The following is a 20,215-nucleotide window of genomic DNA, read 5'->3' as shown; positions in this document are numbered from 1 at the left end:
CTACATGCTCCCAACACAGCTATTTGTGCTGTTTCATACTTCCTGTAGGCCTGTATATCTGTTTGTCTTTTGGTGTTCTTAGTTAGCAAGTTGGCTTCTTGGAATTTAGGCTATTATTGTATTTAATAAAGTCTCATATCATTAATGATACGTAAAAAACTGATTGCGAACGGAAGAAATCTGGTTTGTTACTATTTTTGTTTGGTTTGTGTATACAAAGGTTGATCTATTCCCATTTGAAAATGTGTTACATCAAGGACTGATCTTCACTGCCATCTAGCGGTGAATAAAGTTAAGCACCTTGCAGACGGAAAATATTTTCTTTGAACTGTCTGTAAGTATTTTATGGGGAATTTCACGCCCTTTTTCAAAATCCATTTTCTGCACTTGCTTCATCCTGATCATGGTTGGTGTGTATCAGTAATAACTGGGCACAATGCAGGAACACACTCAGGACAGGGTGTTGATATTTAAACATAGTCATTCAGGGTAATTCAATGTTCAGAAAATTTGGTCATAAGAACCAGGGTCTACTCTGTCTACAGTCATTTTAAATGCACTGCAAAACCACTTAGGAAACTGCATGTCTTCTTAGTTTTTGAATGTTGATAATAAAAATTACCCTTAAAAATAATGTTTTTGAGGATATTTTTACCTTAAAACATCCATTAAAAATGACTTTGTAAATTTTAACAGAATAACAGTGTCATAAAAGTTTGGACCAAATGGACCATTACCTCATATTTATCATCATAACTCATTGTGCCTTTCCTTCATCTCTAGAATTATAACTGAAAAAAAAGTGACATGGCAAGTTCTGTGTCACTATGAATCTTAAAACACACTTTAAAGGGCATGATGTACAAGAATTCTGGGGCATTGCACTGCCCTTTAAAACATATTTTTAGAAGCTCTGACTGATAACATTAGGATCTGCTTCACTGCACAATCTGTCCACTAATGGACTGTATGAGGGCACTTAAGCACTGGTCAGTCAAGTTCATTCCGAGTTCTCCCTCCGGCTCTGTCCCTTATCAACAATCTGCTATGGTAGAACTATGTTGGGACTATGTTAGTTTACTCATGCATTTGTTTGGTGACTTTCCTTCAACGTAGTTGTTGAGACTCATGTGGTTGGTTTCTATAATGAAATGTATGATACATTATGTTTAAATATTGATCACCCTTGACCCCTTTGAAAATAGGACCTTTGATATGACCACAGATTTTGATGTAACTAGATGATGCTGATGTAAGTTTGTCGGCATTGCAGTTATTTTAGAGGTTGATTTTAAACAATAGTTCCTCTTCTGTTGTACATTTAAAGGAGCAATCAGTCATTTTCTGTAATGATTCTGCTTCATAACACATTCCAGTCCATTTCCACATCTGGATTAAATGCATTCCAAATAACAGATATAGGGCATCCCAAGAAATATTACTCTACTTCTACTTAAAGAGGAATATAATAATTTCATAATTCAGTCTTAAAGATGTAATCAAAGTCATACAGTTTTACTGTGAAATAATTCATTGTTTTAAGAAACTCTGATCTCTTCACAGAGGTGGTGAAAGTGGTCAAAATGTTTACAGTAATAAGGACATTTTATTTACTTTCCAAAATGATAGGAGAACCAATTTTCTGTTCCATCTTAATTTGTGCAGAAGCAACACTGTGGCATCTTACATGGCTGACATAGTGGCATAACAGTAGGGTCGCTGTTACACAGCTCCAGGGACCTGGAGGTTGTGGGTTCAAGTCCCGCTCCGGGGGACAGTTTGAGGGGAGTTTGGCATGTTCTCCCTGTGTCTGCGTGGGTTTCCTCCGGATGTTCCAGTTTCCTCCCACAGTCCAAAACACACATTGGTAGGTGGACTGGAGACTCAGACGTGTCCATAGGTGTGAGTGTGTGTCACACTGTGAAGACCGGTGTCCCCCTCCAGGGTGTGTTCCTGCCTTGTGACCAGTGATTCAGAGTAGGTTCCAGATCCACTGTGACCCTGAACTGGATAAGCGCTTACAGACAATGAGGAATGAATGTACTTACATGCACCACTCATTTATAAAGGTTTTCCAAAGATATATTTTAGCAATACACTTCATTGTTTACCAATGTCTCAGGCAGAGTAATTATTCATGCCTCATTTCCTGCATCGAATCTCTGTAAAATTGCTTTTATATAAATTACAATCTTGGGATGTCTGGTTCCTATCACAACCACTGTAAACTGTCCTGACTAGGAACACAATAATTTACATAAAAAGCAACCTCAGTGAGGTAGTTCATATGGTAACAATGTTTGAATTTATAAATAATGCAAACATTTAGAACAAAGAGTAGAATAATGCTTTTTCGGCTCATGCATAATATTTAATTTAATCTAGGTATGAGGGATTAGATGCAGTGCCACGTGGGCTGCTCGACGGCTGCAGCCGTGTGAAAGCCCTAGAAAAATTAACAGATGACATCATTGCTCAGAATGGGGAAACACAACAGATTGTCTCGTCCAATGGCAGAGCACAGGGAACAGCCCTCGTCCAATCAAAAGCTGCTAGAGAGAGAGAGGGATGAACCTCTGTTCACTGACATGGCCAAGCAGCCACGAGAGAAAACTGCAGCTGTAGAGGGAGAGAGAGGAAGAGAGAGAGAGAGAGATAGAGAGAGAGAGAGAGAGAGAGAGAGAGAGAGAGAGAGGTAGGGAGGAGCCTGAGAAGAAGAGCGCAATAAGGAAAGGGTATGAGAAAAGGGAGGAGTTTTCAATAGACGGCTTTTGTGAAAGTAGGAGAGAGAGAGAGCGAGAGAGAGAGAGAGCGAGAGAGAGAGAGAGTGAGAGAGAGAGAGAGAGATGTTGTTGCTAGGGAACAGTGAATAGGAGCATTCGTCCATCTTTGCCTCCCTGTATCAGAGCCAAAACCGGGACAAGCACAGGATAGTCTTCCAGAAGATGGGGGAATAAAGTACAGATTAAAAACTCATGGCTTTTATCATCATGTGCTGAAAAAGAGAAACAGACGGCAGTGGGAAGTGGTGAAGCCCCAAGGTGAGATTACGTAATCATCCCAGCTCTACTTGCTGCTTGGTGGTCGTCACTGGAGAGGGATTATGGATCTGTCCTGACTGGAACGGCAGCTATTTTGAGCATAAATGTGAGAATCCCCTGAACCCCAGGGGAGGTAAACCAAATCCAGCAGTGGAACATCCACCCAGGCATCAGCAAGCAATGGAAGCAACAGTATCAAGACTTTACCTCTTCTAGGTAAGGACTGAAACAGTTGCATGCTGAGAAAGCTGAGAATCAGGAAGGATGGGATCTTGTCATTGGCAAACTATCTGCAGGGGATAGATACTGAAGAATTAGTGGTGGAGGATTGAAGTGCTGAGGATCTCAAGGGAATTAATTGCCAAGGAATCGGGTCTGGAAAATGTAGCCATTAAGGAATGGGTTCTGTAGCATCTAGATGCTAAAGGTGTAATCAGTGTAGTAAAATTCCAAAAGATCTAGCCACTGAAGATCTCGTACTTGAGGACCTCATCTGTAATAAAGATCTATTCACTGACAAAAAAGTTGCAGTATATCCATATACTAAAGATCTAATAACAGAGGATGGAGTTGCTGAAGATCTAGTACGTGATTACCTAGTCACAGAAAACAAAAAAGCTGTAGATCAATTAACACAGAAACCAGGGAAATGATTTTCTGATTTATATGAACATTGCGACAATGTAGCTTTGCAGAAATCTGGGTCTGAGCTCCAGATGACCAAACCAGAGCATCTAGGTACTGAAGGAGGTGTAGGATGCTGAAGATCTAGTACCTGAGGATCTAGTTGCTGAGGATCTATGTTCTAAAGATCTAGTCAATGATTAACAAGTCACAGAAGATCTAGAGACTGGAGATTTGTTGACTAAGGAACCAGGGGAAGCCATGCCTACACTCCAAATACTAATGAAATACCTCCTAGGATCATGGGAAAGACACACAGAGCCACTGAACCTCACTGATCAACATCAGTGAAAGATTAGTCACTGATGAAGATCTAGTCATTAACAACCTAGTCATTGATGATCTACATGCAGAGAATATGAACACAGAGGATCTAGTTATGATTTTCCAGACCCTGAACAAGTAAATGCTAAGGATCTAGTCATAGTGAGCAGATTCTAGCTGCTAAGGATCTAGTCACTAATTAACTAGTTGTTAAAAACCTAGTCGCTGATGATCAATCTGTGAATGGTCTAATCAGTATCTAGTATCTAGTCATCGCTGATCTAGTTACTACAGATCACAGAGGATCTACTTGCTAAGGATTTGCTTTTATGGGTCTAAGCTGCAGTCACTCAAGGAAATAAGGATGTAGTTTCTGTGGATCTAGTTGCTTAGGACCAAGTCAGTAGTTGCTAAGTAATTGCTGTTGTGGTTGACAGTCCAGTTGCTGAGGATCTAGTCTCAAGCAATCTAGTTACTTAGGATCTAGCCATCCCAGATAGAGCTGATGATCTATTCTGCAGTCACCCTCTTACCCAATCACACACTCAGCCCAAATCTTTGCCTGTCTTTGTCTGCACCAGCTCAGGGAAAAGGAGCCACTGCTTGTGCGCTTGTGTGCCAGCCACCAGCTGTCCTTTCCTGACCAGAGAATCAGAGAGCAAGAGGAGGAAAAAGGAAGAGAGATATAGCGCATGCAACATCCCTTTCCTACAGTGGAGTGTTATGGATTCATGTGGGTGCCGGCTGACAAAAGAGCAAGCCTAGGCCTGAGGGTGTGAGAGGAGAGAAAACAACAGGATTAAACAGACGGACGTAGAGACGCTAGTTATTCTGCTGTGAGTACTATCAATGGTGTGGTTATCTTTGTGTTGTGCCTTCATGGTGTTCATGTGCAAATTGTGCAGCTAATGGGTAGTGTTAACTCTGTTTGTCCTCTTGTGCCAGTTCTATTGATTAACTTGCTTTCAGTGCTTCATTTAATGCAACTAATTAGCGGGTTTTTTCCTCCATTTCTCACAGGAGAATTCCACTCTAAAGCTGAGTTGCATTTCATTCTGTCTCCAGTTGCAGGGTACACGCCCCTCCGTTTGCTGTGTATAGCAAAATCACTGTCCTACCAAATAAACTGCTAGATGTAAAGGCCTCATTCTCTGTTCCATCAGTTAGCATAGTGCTATTAGTTTTGGTATGAGAAAGGATGCTGTTTGGCACCTCAGTGTTTGTGTCCGCTCAAGAAAGCAACAAGGCAGTTTCTTGATCCCTCTGCTGCATTGATGTAACTGTATCTAACTGTGCTAACTGTAAGCTTTGGTGTTAATGTTTGGCACGTGGGCGATGAGCACAGATGCTGAACAGAAGGATGACATCTGTGCTATCACTCCACACTCGCTAATCTCCTCTTGCCCAGTTAGCATGTCCACTAGCACCCAGTCAAGGCCTTACTGTATGTTTCCATGTTATCAGGTCTAGTCATGGTTCATCTCTCAGTGTCTGGAAAATGAAAGGAGTTAACACTTGTTTAGCAGGAAATGACACAGAAGACTGAACAACTAAATATAATATCACCTTTTTCAATATTTATTAGGTCCACTGCTTCAGCTTCCATTCCTGTGGGAAAGTACCGTTTAATTTTTCTGAAAGAAATCTGAAGGAAAACACCCTAAAAGTTAAGCCTTTTAAGAGATTGGTTGCATTTCCAAAGACTGGTGTCAAGGTGAAAATGTACGTATTTTACTAAAGCAACATTCCCAGGATTCCTAAATTGTGTTTGACTGAGATGTGAATATCGGACATTCTCACTTGAAAAAGCAGCTAAAACATTCCCTAAACCTAAATCTAACACAACACCTAACCCAACACTATGCATTCTGTTTCCATGTTATTAATAGTTTGAGTATTCTTAAATACTATTTGCTGCAGTCAAAAGAATGCAATTCACCAAAAGCAGTGCAATCGAATGAGGACAATTTAAGAGCTCAGCACTGTTTGATGCAAGTGTGTGAGATATAAACATTTATTCCCTCGTAGCTCTACTGCAAATCTAAAGGAGCAACCAAACCAGATAACATATAGTCTTGGCTAATCAAATATATTTGTATAAATGTTTCATTTTTAAAAAATTGAATTTTGTTATATGTCAAATATAACCAGCAGTGACCATTTTTTGACAGTGCCTTGTTTGAGTGATTCTCACTTTGTAGCACGGACACCCAAACCAGTGTGATACGCTCTTTGTAGCACAACTAACAAAATCATATTTCTCATTATTAAAACTCCTGGTTTGGGCTGAAGCTTTTTTCTCTGTGATGTTAGAATTAATATTCTAACATATTATTCCATTTGCACATGATCAGAGTCGAGGTGTCATGGGAAACATCAGAACATCTGATATTCACAAGACTAATGGACTGTCAACCTCTGTTTTGCATGTACAGAATGATATTCTCTACCGGTATTGTGCCTATCCCTCATTAATATCTGTAGATGGGGAACGTGGAGCAGCATTTAAATATTTGCACGAGAATTCAAATCTACAGTAATGTTTATTATTATAACATTGTTAATACTCACAAAGGTGGAAGTCAAAAATAAATGGAAAAGCAGGAGCTCCCAGATCTGGAGAATTTTTAAATAGTTAAAGGAGATACAGAATGTGAAACTCCTAAAAGCTATGCAAGATCAGGTAAAACTTTACAGATAGTACTTAAAACTATCATCTTTGAGCAACAGGAGAACAGAAAGCTCCACACTTGCTTTGGATCTGAAAAGATCTACAGGTGTTTCTGTCCACCCTTCCACTGTGAGAAAACTACTCAAGTCAGACAGTGTTGTTGTGAAACCTATTGTAAAGTTTGTGATGGATTTGTTACAAAACCGAAGCTGTAGGCTTGATTCCCAAACCTAAATTAAGCCTAAGCCTAGTTTAAAAACATATCTGAGAGTGAATTACTAGTGCAGTGTAGTCATAGACATTGACTCCATCTATTAGAGTTACAGCAGATATTCTTTCCTCATCTTATAATGTATTTGCATGAGAGTCAGATTTTAATCAGCACTGACCTTCTGATAAAGACACAAAGGGAAGCAGTGCTGAAACTGACTTTGTTTGTGTTTCAGTGTGACCTGTCCAAGCCTCCAGAGCGAGGGGGATGGGCACAACTGAGGCCACTCTCCGCATGGAAAACCTGGAGGTGAAGGATGAGTGGCAGGATGAAGACTTCCCTCGGTACGATGCACCCTCCAAATGTTTCAGTTCCACTGACACTTATGATTGTTAGTTACCCTGAGGTTTGGGTCACTGGTATCAGCTTCAGCTAAACATTAGAGAGGGTATATATTTGTACCAATGTCCAAAAAAAAACATAGTGATGTAATCATTTTCCAGATTTGTGATCGTATGACTGTGGATTCATTTTTGGCACAAGACACAAATATTATTTGTACTAGGACTTGTATTGTTATAATGGGTATTTTGTGTTTGTGTGTTGTTCTGGTTTGAGTGGATCAGACACAACAGTGCTGCTGGAGGTTTTAATGTGCCACACACAGGCCATTGTATAAGCCATAAATAACTTGTTGGTTCACCTAGTATATTGAAAATCAGAGACAGTAGCTCATTTGGAGCTGCAAAGTTTGTGTTAGTCATCTGGTAGGTGGTCAAAGAATGCAGCACAAAAATGCTGTTGGATTAGGTTTTTGGTTTGTGGGATATTCTCACACTTAAGTGTTTAAAAGCTCCAGGTATATGTTTATAGAAAAATGAAGAATATGTTGGTGAATCATTAATATTTAACAACTTTTATTAAAATCCCATTACTGAAAATTGCATGTAGGCCCTGAGGCAACTTAGTAAGGAGAATATTCATGAGTTTCTCATATGAGTCACTCAACAAATACATATCTGTGGGCAGCCAGAGTTATTTTAGCGTATTGCTCATGTTTTAGCTTGATGTTATTTTGGGTTTCAACCTTGAGAATATAGTCTGAACCCACATTGACTCAAACTTATCATTAGCCAGCAACATGTGTCATAGGGCACATGCACTGCTGGAGTCATGTGATCACTTGGGTCACATGACCACAGAAAATAAGGCATGCTAACAGTTTACAGCATAGCAAAAGGCTATATGGAAAAATGGGCAGGAAACTTGTGTGTGTGTGTGTGTGTGTGTGTGTGTGTGTGTGTGTGTGTGTGTGTGGGGTGAAATTCCTCCACTGTCAGCAAACTGGGAGAACACAAAGACTCAAAAGAAGGTCACATGAAGAAAAGAATAAATACTTCCTCAGGAGAACTGAGAACTTTTCTATGATTATGGGCCTAGTATGAAAGCTAATTAAAGATGCTAAAGGCTAAATTTGCCATTTTGATAAAGGACCATTAGCACTTTTACAATGATATATGTCTTAATTACATATGTCCTATTACAAAACCGCTAAATCCACTGTAACCACTGTAAACGTTGTTAAACTCCCAGGAACATTTACACTGTATTATCAACCCATCTGGGAAACACAAAATACCAAATATGGACTATTGCACATCATCAGGAACAAAACCTGTAATGGTTTCTTTTATGTAGCTGTTTTCACCTGCAAAAGAACAGTTGTATCTAAATCTGACTATTGCATTTATCATCTTATTTTCTTATTATACTTAAAGGAGCACTACTTAAGACTTGGTATTTTTACTCCTGGGCTCCCCCTACATTTGAAGAGTGTAAATGTATTTGTGCAGCACTGTCCTGAAATCAAGACGGAGTGAAGAAAAAGAGAGAGGTTCCTACCCTTTTCCAAAAGTTACAATGTTCAGTTTCTGTAGTGCTGAGCCTGGACTAGCAACAACAGAAGCTCTGTTCTCCCTATTCAACACAGTGGTGCATCACAGTAATTTTGAAGCTGTAACTCTAAAGTAAAAATACAACCTAGTGTTGCTTTAAAGCTGCAGAAAGTTATTTAATGTTGAAGCATTTTTAGTATGTTATTTGAAATATTCTTTGTATGCCAACAATAAATCAAATGCTCTGATTTTCAACAGAAAATTATTATTTGTGGCAGCCGCATACTCCAGTTTTAAGGTGAAACTGCAGGAAAATCAGAGGGAAAACTGTGATAAAACCACTGCATTGGATGGGTTGTTACATTCATAATATGGGAAAAAAATTAACACTGAAAATATATTGTGTATTAAAATCACAATAAATAATTTTTCTAACAAGAGAAAAGGAAAGAGACAAAACGAAAGAACATTAGCACTAGAACACAGCATCTGAATATCCGAGATGTACAGCTGAGCTTGATGTGTTTATTGAAAATGATTTTAAACTGACTGAAATATTCCAGTATATTTGCCACCTTCACATTAATTCAATGTATTTACACCCTAAGCACCAGTGAGCTTTGATTGCCTGCTCCTGTTAAACAGTCTCTAATGCAGTGGACACATTTGTATACTGACCTGAGCTGTTAGTGAAGACAACACTAGGCTATTATGTGTTTCCATTGATCACTACATGAATAATGCAGTAAGCATCCTGCTTTTTATGCTGACCCCAGCTGTCAGTGCGTGTAACACTGTGCTTCATCATTAATTACAACACAGAGGCCTAGTGATGCCTGCAGAGAGCATCCCTCTGCTCTGAATTGATAGGTTCTATTGCCTGCTTCTTTGCTTTTGGTACGAGTGACCTTTTCCCCTGTAATTAAAGAGTCGTAGTTGTGATATTACAGTGGTTAAGGCCTTGCTAATTACAGCATGACAAACCCATTGGAGTGCATTTCCCCAGAGACAGGAGCTACAGTACATAGCACAATGCAGAAAACACAAGCCCACTAACTGTACGGATATCTAGGGGTAGTACAGTGTTTTCTAATCACGGGCAAGTACTGTTCTAGAGTGGAGAGGGGCATAATGTCCCTCAGTCCTGGGTTTTAGAGTTTTTCTGATCCAGAACCTCTGCCCCTGACCTCAGTAATGTTTATGTAGCTAAATGTCCCAGTACCTGGTCTAAGTTCAGCCAAAAGACCCATGAGAAGCACAAAATAAGCAGCCCAGCTGTTTAGCAGCAAGACTTGTCTACTGAATGCTGGCCAAATGTTGGAGGGGTTAAATATAGAGGGAAAATGGACAGCCCAACAGAAAACAAAACATCTCACTAAATCAAGACCTCCCATTGTGCATGGACCCTGTATAAAGAGAGGTACTGGGCTGCCCCCATTTATCTGATACAGGATACACTGGGCAAATATATATGTGCCTACAAACTTATGTAGCATTCGTCAAGAAAGGTCTGCTGTCTTAAGGTGGATTGCTACATTGTTAGTTAGTCTTCAATTGTAGGCATTTCTAAAAACATTCTTTGAACAAAACTGAATACAAACACACAGTAGACATGGATATGCAGCTCACAGACTGAGTGCATGTATTTTATCTGAATATTAAAGGCATGTCATTGTGGTTCTGTGAACTATAGAACTGGCCTCATTGTTTATGAGGGAACCGCACTGGCACTTGCGGTTCCTTAAGGAACTATGAGGAATGCTGTGCTTATTATTGGCTCTGTGCTGTAGCGGTGTATTCTGCAGTATGTGTAATATACGATATCTCTTTCTCTCCCAGGCCTCTGCCAGAGGATGGAGATTTAGTCGGACTTACAGACAACAGAACCTGTGAGTAGCTTTGGAATCACACCTCAGTGACAAACACTCTTCAAAATAGAGATTCCTATTCCACATATAGTTCTATGGGTATTGAGTTAATACAAAAATATTTACATTAATTTAAATGATGCATTTCATATTGTAGTTGTTTTACTGACATAGAATGATAAAATGTATACTTCCTTTCTCTCTCAGCCCCCCCTGGTTCTCTGCATGGAGGCCACCGAGAGTCAGAATCACAAAAGAAGCGTCGGACACTGGTGGCACCAGATATCAACCTGTCACTGGACCAGAGCGAAGGGTCCCTCCTCTCAGACGACTTCCTGGACACTCCAGACGACCTGGACATCAACGTGGATGACATTGACACCCCGGACGAAACCGACTCGCTGGAGTTCATCACCAACGGCAATGAGCTGGAATGGGAAGGTCAGTAAAGAGCAAGGGGTCATTCAGATTGCGTTTCATGTTCCCACTGACCCATATGAACAAGGCAGAGGTCACGACTGCATCCACAACACAGAATAACACAAACAAAACCGTGGTCATGTGATCACACTCAGGAATAATCCCAGAAGTCCAAGGCCCATGTAAACAAAGTAGGATCATGATCTGTGAGTCTTTAATCTTTCTGGAGGTCACACATGTTCTCTCTGTGTGTGTGTGTGTGTGTAGATGTGTTTTACATGTACATTTATGGAATAAATTCTAGAGCAGCCTAAATTAGGCTCACTACTCTCCCTTAGGAAATTTCATATTCCTTACACAGAGGCACGAGCAAACAGCAATGTGACAGGTACGTGACCTTCACTAAAACAAACATAATTTTAATTTACTGCGTCAGTTGAACACAGCAGCTGTCCTTCAGACTGTGTGAAAATTTCATGAGGAATGAACCAGTAGAAATGATCCAAAATTACTTTAAATATAATATTTTACATTGACTTTCACTGAATGTTAAAAAGGTTTTTTTCCTTCTATAAAGTTTCTATTCTATTCTTTTCTTTGGATAGTGACGATATTTTTATTAATCACAGTGATATTTGTATTTAATTGTGAATACTGTAGTGTAGTAGTCTGCTGCAATTATTGATAATACTTGTATCTGTGTTTGATTCTGCTTAAAATGGCTCCTGGCTCCCAGGGTCCTGGATTTGACTCTTGCTTCAGGTCACTGTCTGTAAGGAGTTTGTTGTGTTTTCCTTGTGTCTGCAAGGGTTTCCTCCTGGTGCTTTGGTTTCCTCCCACAGTCCAAAACATGTTAGTAGATGTATTGTATGAAATTATCCACAGATGTGGGTGTGTGATGTTCTGAGAGGGCTGTTGGCCTGTTTATGGTGTGTTCCCACCAAAAACCTGATCAGAACAAAGCTGTTACAGAAGTGAAAGTAATGATTCCAGATCACATTAGAAGGGCCAATATGAGTTAAACAAGGGCTAGCTAGGTCAAATATGGCCATGGGGCCTGGATGGGTTGGTACACGGGATTCTGGGATGCAGGTGGGCTGCCTATTTGAGATCAATGATGGGAGCTTGTAACTATCTGGAGTCATAGCAATAACTTGCAAGCAGCTGACCTTCAGGCTGTGACCGATAGTTAGAAGTGTCAAGCTTGTAAACTGCATGAATAGCTAAGGCTAAGCATCACCCTAGCAACAACCTGGGAAACCAGTGTAAATTAAATTAAGCTCAGTTCTTGTGCTTGTTTGTTTATGTTCCATTGATCTAAAGATCACATTTATCAGAAACATTCAAACTATGACTGCTTACAGATGACACTCCGGTGGCGTGTGCCAAAGGAGCTCCAGGAGTCTCGGGTGGTGAGGACGGTGAGGGAACAGGCCGTCTCTGGAGGACTGTGATCATTGGGGACAAGGAGCACAGAATAGACATGCAGGTCATCAGACCATATCTACGTGTGGTCACTCATGGAGGTCAGTGATGTTTGGTATAGAACTGTGTAATACATGATTGAACCAAATTACAGGTGAAAATCAGTTATTAACAATTAGAAATAAATCAAAGCCCTATTATCAGTGATCATTTTTAGGCCAGTGAGATCTGAGCATCTCTGCCCACTGCTGCTGTAAATATTCATCGCAGTGTCTGACTTTCCAACTCTTTCTTACAGGTTACTATGGAGAAGGCCTGAACGCCATCATTGTGTTTGCAGCGTGTCACCTCCCAGACAGCGGCTGCACAGATTACCATTACATCATGGAGAACCTCTTCCTGTAAGAATAACTGCTCCTCAAACACACCTCTAAACCAGTCACAGCACATTGTACTGGATCTGTTCCGCTTTCGGCTGACAGTACAGCTTTCAGGGCTGTACTTCCTGGCTTCCTGCTTTGTACTCAGTGATTCCAGGTGGGCTCTGGACCCCCATGAATCTAATCAGGATGGGACAGTAGCAGAATGTGTATGAATGAATGGTATTAATGGACATTAGGAGATTATGGTGTGAACATATTTTACATTATTTTGGACGTCTATGTATTTTCTTTGTGCAGGTATGTTATTAGCAGTTTGGAGCTGCTAGTAGCTGAGGATTACATGATCATTTACCTGAATGGAGCCACACCACGTCGGAGAATGCCTGGCATAAGCTGGCTCAAGAGGTGCTACCAGATGATTGACAGAAGGTAATGATCCGTTACTGAATATCTGATCTCTTCAGCATCATTTCCAGGTGGTGATGAGGGGGAAACAACACCCTGAATGGCCAGTTTGCTAAAATCGTTAATGTTTATTCCGAGTTTACACCTTGTTTTAGTGATTTGTTCACAATTTGTTTTAATGTAGCGTTTAGTAAAGACCGTGTGTATGTGTGTTTATAACCACTTCATCTGATATATCACTATTGTTAAGGTTAAGGAAGAATCTCAAATGCCTGATCATCGCACACCCATCCTGGTTCATTCGAACTGTTCTGGCCATCTCCCGTCCTTTTATCAGGTGAGAAAAAACAAAAAGGAAGCATTTCTGTCACTTTCACTGTCTCAGGCAGGACACGTTAGTGGGGTCCACGTGAGATGAACATGGGAAAGCTGAGTTCAAGATGGGCATGGGTTCTGGATGGATAGGTATATGACCTCCAAGAGGGACCATATTTGGGACCAGTATTTTACCTCTGGTATTTTACAAAACTTGCTGGTACACAGTTAAGCAACAGATGGACTAGGTTTTAAATGTAGAACTACAATGTGCTCCTTTGTGGTCAGTGGAGCTGAAAGAATGGACAGTGAATGTAGAAACATGTTATGGTTGATCTAAGTGTTATATAGAGAGCTAATTATGCACTGGGACCAACGCTATGTATTCCCAACAGTGTTAAGTTTCTGGATAAAGTTCGCTACGTGCAGAGTCTCGAGGAGCTGGCCCAGATCGTGCCCATGGAGCACGTGCAGATTCCGGAGTGTGTGCAGCAGTGAGTACATCCATCCACCAGGGGGCGCCAGAGACAGAAACACTGTAATCACGTTTAGACCTGGAGTGGGGAATATTGCTAATTCAGGATAAATGTGTCTGAGTTCTTTTTATTTTATTTTATTTTAGTTTTTTAATTATTTATATTTTGGTGGTTCTCCATTTTACTTTTAAGATGAATCCCCTCTGGAATTTCTTTTTCTTCTCTATTTATTATCTATCTATCTATAGATATAGATATAGATATAGATACACTCCATTAATCTGTTTTTAAATCAGTTCGAATTACCTTCATCCTAGAAAGATGTTCTCAATGTGAATATAGTGCAAGGCTCAGATTTCAATCAGCACAATGCAACAGTCTTGAAGGTATTTCAAGCATGCGTGTGTGTGTGTGTGTGTGTGTGTGTGTGTGTGTGTGTGACAGTGAGTGAAGAGAGAGAGAGAGAGAGAGAGAGAGAGAGAGAGAGAGAGAGAGAGAGAGAGAGAGAGAGAGAGAGAGTCGTAACTGGGTTTATCTCTGCTTTCTTTAGATACGATGAGGAGCGTCTGAAAGCCCAGACAGAAAGGTAAAACCGCAGGTGTTTTGGGGTCAGCAAACTTGTGCTGCTCAAGTGTCCAGTTGGCCTTTAGAAGAGGCCATGACCCCTCCACCCCAGCCCACCTCTCAATCATACATGGGCATCTAGGGAAAGATACAGTCCAGAAGATTTTTCTCCGTCATAGTCTTCCAGGAGGAATCAGCTGAGACATTCCTCACAGGCACTCGAACACAGAGCAGTGTCCAAGTGCTGCACTAGGATTAAACGAGTTGTGACACTCTATGGATGGTTTAAAACATTTAACTTTATATTAGGGCCATTCTATTTGGAACCCATTTAAGCTGAATCTGTAGCTTTAGGTACATTAGGCAGCAAATGAACAGTCAGTTCCTGAAGCTGAAGTGTTGAAAGCAGAATTGTTTCAGTCAGAGCATCTGATAACAGCAGGGAGTTCTGGTATGCATTGGTTCATAACTATAACTATCATTGATATTAATAATAAGTGTTATTCATGTCCCCTGTCAGTGGTTTATTCATGTGGCTCATGCACTTTCCATTTTACTTAACTCTATTTCTTTCATTCACAGGCTGGAGTCAGACCAGAAGCAGGCAGACAAAGCCCCTGAAAGGTAACAAAAACTTGATGGTGTTAGCCAATATAACACTACAGGCCCACAGGGTAACCCGTTAATTAAGCATTATTATTTGGTATAAAATGTTACATTTTTGGAGACATTGCCTACTGGTGTATTTTTCAGGCCTGCGTCAGTGGCTGCAGAGGCCTGTCCATAACTGTAGGTAAGAACCTCATTCGTTTTAACTGCTCCCACTTGTGCCAACTCCTGCTATTCGTTCCATTCCATGAAATAAGATGCTCTCAAGCAGATGCACCTGAGCTTAAGGTCACCATGCCCCATGCCAAGTGTCAGCTAGAAGGGGCATCGGGCTGTTGAGCAGTGTAACTTCACCAGAACACATTCCTTCCATGTGGAAAAAGTACTTGACTAATTAATTATTCTGATTCCCTCTCTGACTCTTACTGATTCTCTCTCGGGTTTTGAATCTGACTCTGATTCTTAACCTGATTTTCACTGATACTGACCACGAGTGATCTGATTTTTACTCTGACTGATTCCCTCTGTAACTCCTACTGATTCTGACTCTGGTTTTGACTCTTGACTCTGATTCTGATTTGTCCTCTTAATAGATTCTGAATCAGATTCTGATTTTGACTCTGATTCTGATTCGTGCCATGTCTGTAGATGAGAGCACTGAGCCTAGTGCCTTTGACAGTGGTGGCCATATTGCTATAGAGGCCATAACGCTGGGTGTTTTGCCATAATTCATAGTGTCCCCACCCGCTGACTGGACAAACCCCGTTGGTCTTGGGCCCAGTGGAATTTTTCAAAGGCTCCAGTGCTCTGTGTTACATAAAACACATCTGCTCCCCTCTTCAGACCCATGACTAGAACAGCATCTTGGATCAATGCTATTTTTGCCGTTACACGAGTTATTGCCATGCCATGTCCAGAGATCATTTACACTCTCTGTCTATCTCTCTCTGTCCCAGTCTTTCTTCTTCTGTCACTCTCTCGTCAGTGATTTATCTTTTATTATGAAGTGCCTTGTCTGTCACACGTCAGTACAATGACCCATTTATCACCAAACACTCAATGTCCATACAGGGAACGTTTACTTTAATGCCACTGTGACTTGGCTGAAATGTGTAGGGAGCACACATTCCCACAGGTTAGTTCTAAACAGCTGAGAAAGGTGAGTGACAGTTCACAAGCGGGAATGCTTTGAGAGGAGACATGCAAAAATGCACCAATTTATTCTTATCTCAGATTTACATCATCATCCAAGACATGTTTGAAGTTTGAAGCTTCCAAAGTTCAGTCTTAGAAGTTGTTAACATTTTCTGCTTCTCATGATCTGAAGAGAGTGGCTCTTGATGTTCCCTCAAACACTTCCAGCTGTGTTAGGATCTGCATATGATGACGACAGTGATAAAATGGATGAGAAATATAGTTATAACGTTGTGTTTGTATTTTTTTTTTTGCAGTTAACTGCTTAATTCTGTGAAGGCAGAGAGGCCAAGAGCTGCGTGAGCTTTCATATCCTTCATGTTCCTTCAATCCAGCTATTTATCTTAATCTCCATCAGAAGGGGAGCTGTTAGAGGTCTTCACATATGTTGCAGGCTTTGTGACCCGGACAGTGGGGCACAGCTGTTCAAATGGAAAATGGAGAAAAAAGAAAGACTGTGTTTGAAAACAAAGTGGACTTGATTGTGTTTTCCTCCTGGACTGGAACACCTGTGAAAACTCAAGCAGCTTGTGGAAAGAAGAGGAGACTTTATGAAATGTAACTTTTGGAAAAAAAAAAAGAAAAGATTTATTTTAGAACTGATTTGAAACCTACAAGAGCAAATGTTTGAAAAACAGACAAGTTTGAGGACCAAAAAATATAAAACCATAATCAAGAAACATATGTAAATGCAAGATTTCATCCTGTTGGCGCAGCATTTAGTGTCGCAGTCACACAGCTCCAGGGACCTGGAGGCTGTGGGTTTGATTCCCGCTCCGGGTGACTGTCTATGAGGAGTTGGTGTGTTCTGTCTGTGTCTGCGTGGGTTTCCTCCGGGTGACTGTCTGTGAGGAGTTGGTGTGTTCTCTTTGTGTCTGCGTGGGTTTCCTCCAGGTGACTGTCTGTGAGGAGTTGGTGTGTTCTCTCTGTGTCTGCGTGGGTTTCCTCTGGGTGACTGTCTGTGAGGAGTTGGTGTGTTCTCTCTGTGTCTGCGTGGGTTTCCTCCGGGTGACTGTCTATGAGGAGTTGGTGTGTTCTCTTTGTGTCTGCGTGGGTTTCCTCCGGGTGACTGTCTGTGAGGAGTTGGTGTGTTCTCTCTGTGTCTGCGTGGGTTTCCTCTGTGTGACTATCTATGAGGAGTGTGGTGTGTTCTCCCCGTGTCCGCGTGGGTTTCCTTTGAGTGCTCGGGTTTGCTCCCACAGTCCAAAAACACACGTTGGTAGGTGGATTGGCGACTCAAAAGTGTCCGTAGGTGTGAGTGAATGTGTGTGTGTGTCTGTGTTACCATGTGAAGGACTGGCGCCCCCTGCAGGGTGTATTCCCGCCTTATGCCCAATGATTCCAGGTAGGCACTGGACCCACAGCGACCCTGAACTGGATAAGCGCTTACAGATAATGAATGAATGAATGGGGAAGTTCTCTTGAGCTCTTGAGGTTCTTGTTTGCAAATTCTGTATTTCTTGGTTAGGTTTTAGATTTTTTTGGTTCTCAAAACCTTTTTTGTCTTTTTCAAAAAAATCTGCTCTTATTTTAACCCCATTCAAAAGATGCACAACCAGCCTCCAGTGGACAATCCAGCCTCATCTCTACCAGCACGCATGGAGAATCTCTGTTTTACATAATAGTGCAGTCTGCCAGGTGTAATATATATGGACTGTAATATATACACAGTGTGACATCTTACATTTCTCTTTCCAATGAAGGAACTCATTGGGGCCATCATAACAATGCTTGTATCTCCAAAACGGTAACTTTACAGGAAGTGGTAGAAATGTATTAATTGTAAATTCCAGCAGTTTTTCAAAATCTTTTCATAGTTCAGTCATTCAGAGTGGGTTTGTTGTGAACCTATGCACTGTAGTGAAACCTACTGACTGCCTACAAAAGGGTGTAAGAGGAAACAGACGTTGCATTTAGTTATAATATTTTTTCAAATCCAAAATAGATTAAAAATGTGCCCTTATTTAACAAATTTAATGTTGATTATGGTAAGTTAGTGATTAATTTGGGGAGTGTGTTGCCACATTCTGCATGTAACCAACCGCCACAAACAGTTTTAAAAATACACTTTAGGCAAAAAACCCAATTTCGAATTTATCATTACTTAAGTTTTCATAACAATTACATGTAATAAGTGATGTTAAACTTGTAAATGGCTGGTTCCTACTACAAACACTGAGACTTTTGACTCAGGAACTAAGCATTTCTTACAAAATCAATCCCTATTAATGATGCAGATTATTTATATAAATAATCCATTGCCCTTTATTTTTTAATGCATGCAATCAGATATTATGTGTTGGTCATGGAACGCCAAGGGCAGCAATTAGTGTACGATAATTAAATATGGGGAAATGGAGTTATGGGGTTTTGATATGGCAGTGATGTATTGCCAAGTCAGGAGGAGAACCAATTTGTTTAATTAATTGTGTGCATTCTAAAAGTAACTGAAATCCATGCCACTCGGAGGAGCAGCTCATGGTAGATAGCCATGTTTAGTGTTGTGCTGTGAGTACACTTTAGCTAATTACAGTCTATGGTTACTGGTTTATATGCCATCAGTGGGTCATTATTTTATGTGCACACCATTTACATAAGAAGAACTGACTCTGCTACTGTACAGGAGTGTAGTGTAATGAGAGCCAGGATCCTCGGTGGTACTCTCACATAGCCAGCTGGACTGTGTGGACTGTCAGAAATGCGTATAATGTTTCCTGATCCCTCTTAACCATTTCATTGGAGAAGTTCCACTTTTTACTGTAGAACGTTTACGCTAATGTTGACACTGCCGAGAGCAAAGCTAGTGGACAACTAACTAAAACATACACACCACAGAATGTGTGATTGGAAGTTGCATTATAAATGATATAATATGCATTACATTGTAGGTTTTTGCCAGCTGTCATAAAGAGCATGTAAAATTATGAATGCCACCCTTCAGTCGACTTTCAAAAGGACACAGAATGTTATAGACCCAAAAGCCCCAGAAGCTAATTTTTACTGCTCATTAATAGCACCCCCTTGTGGAGACCCTTAAGTCTGCTAAACTTGAATGAGTGAGTGAGTTACAAGCCAGGTTCTTAAAAACGCTTCACATATCAAAATAAATGTGCCAAAAAGGTTCTTGGGGTGAAGCCATAGACAAATCACTTTTGGTTCTATTTCAATGGATGATTCTTTTATGTAGAATTTCGTAAATGATGTGCAAGTGTGGAGAAAGGCCCTCCACAAGATGGACAGACAATACACTCTTAGATTTGTTTGTAGGCCCTAAAATGTTAATTGTTAAACAAACTTATGTATGATCTTAGAGTGGATTTCACACTTTAAAAATCTTCTTGCAACCTGCACGTCATTTTGTAAAATGTATTTTTCAGTCCATTGAAATTTTCTTCAAAGAACCAACTGTGGTTCTGTAGCATTGTTCCTAAGAACTATGTTCTGCACCATTATTTTTAAAAGTGAAATAATTCAATTGTTTCATTTGATATGTCACTCATAGTTGTGAAATTACTAACTGATAAATAACATGCATATTTCAAAACAAATCAGGGCAAAATCATGAAAACAATGCAATAGTAATGAATGGATATAATTTGATCGTATATTCCATCTCAGTCTTATTGTCCAAAGCTCTTTTCACTGCTTGGTTTTAATTGGTGGTAACCTTCCTTTTCAGCTATTCCCATGACATTTTTCTAAATGTTCTGTATGCATTTAAAGGGAATTTGTTTGAAATGCTGCAGTCACCTAATTGCACAATGTATATTGATCATACTGTTTGTACAGT

General features: G+C 40.4%; 1 protein-coding gene across 2 annotated transcripts; it reads left to right on the top strand.

Annotated features, from left to right (window-relative positions):
* The first annotated feature begins 2,871 nt into the window (after positions 1 to 2,871).
* LOC136675798 (caytaxin-like) lies at positions 2,872 to 19,496 on the top strand. Of its 2 annotated transcripts, none has more exons than XM_066652555.1 (14): positions 2,872 to 3,257; positions 4,571 to 4,825; positions 7,107 to 7,215; positions 10,606 to 10,655; positions 10,842 to 11,075; positions 12,419 to 12,580; positions 12,778 to 12,880; positions 13,160 to 13,291; positions 13,518 to 13,604; positions 13,978 to 14,076; positions 14,609 to 14,644; positions 15,205 to 15,246; positions 15,376 to 15,411; positions 16,683 to 19,496. In XM_066652555.1, the coding sequence occupies exons 3-13, from the start codon at positions 7,139 to 7,141 to the stop codon at positions 15,407 to 15,409; spliced, it is 1,056 nt and encodes a 351-aa protein (XP_066508652.1). In that variant the 5' UTR covers positions 2,872 to 3,257; positions 4,571 to 4,825; positions 7,107 to 7,138; the 3' UTR covers positions 15,410 to 15,411; positions 16,683 to 19,496. The 2 variants fall into 2 exon arrangements, with proteins under 2 accessions (XP_066508652.1, XP_066508651.1); XM_066652554.1 differs by having other exon boundaries at positions 15,376 to 15,415.
* Positions 19,497 to 20,215: the final 719 nt, after the last annotated feature.

The sequence above is a fragment of the Hoplias malabaricus genome, chromosome X1, assembly GCF_029633855.1.
Source record: "Hoplias malabaricus isolate fHopMal1 chromosome X1, fHopMal1.hap1, whole genome shotgun sequence".
NCBI lineage: Eukaryota > Metazoa > Chordata > Actinopteri > Characiformes > Erythrinidae > Hoplias > Hoplias malabaricus.
Note: the sequence above shows the minus strand (reverse complement) of the source record. Positions and strands in the feature narration are given on the sequence as shown.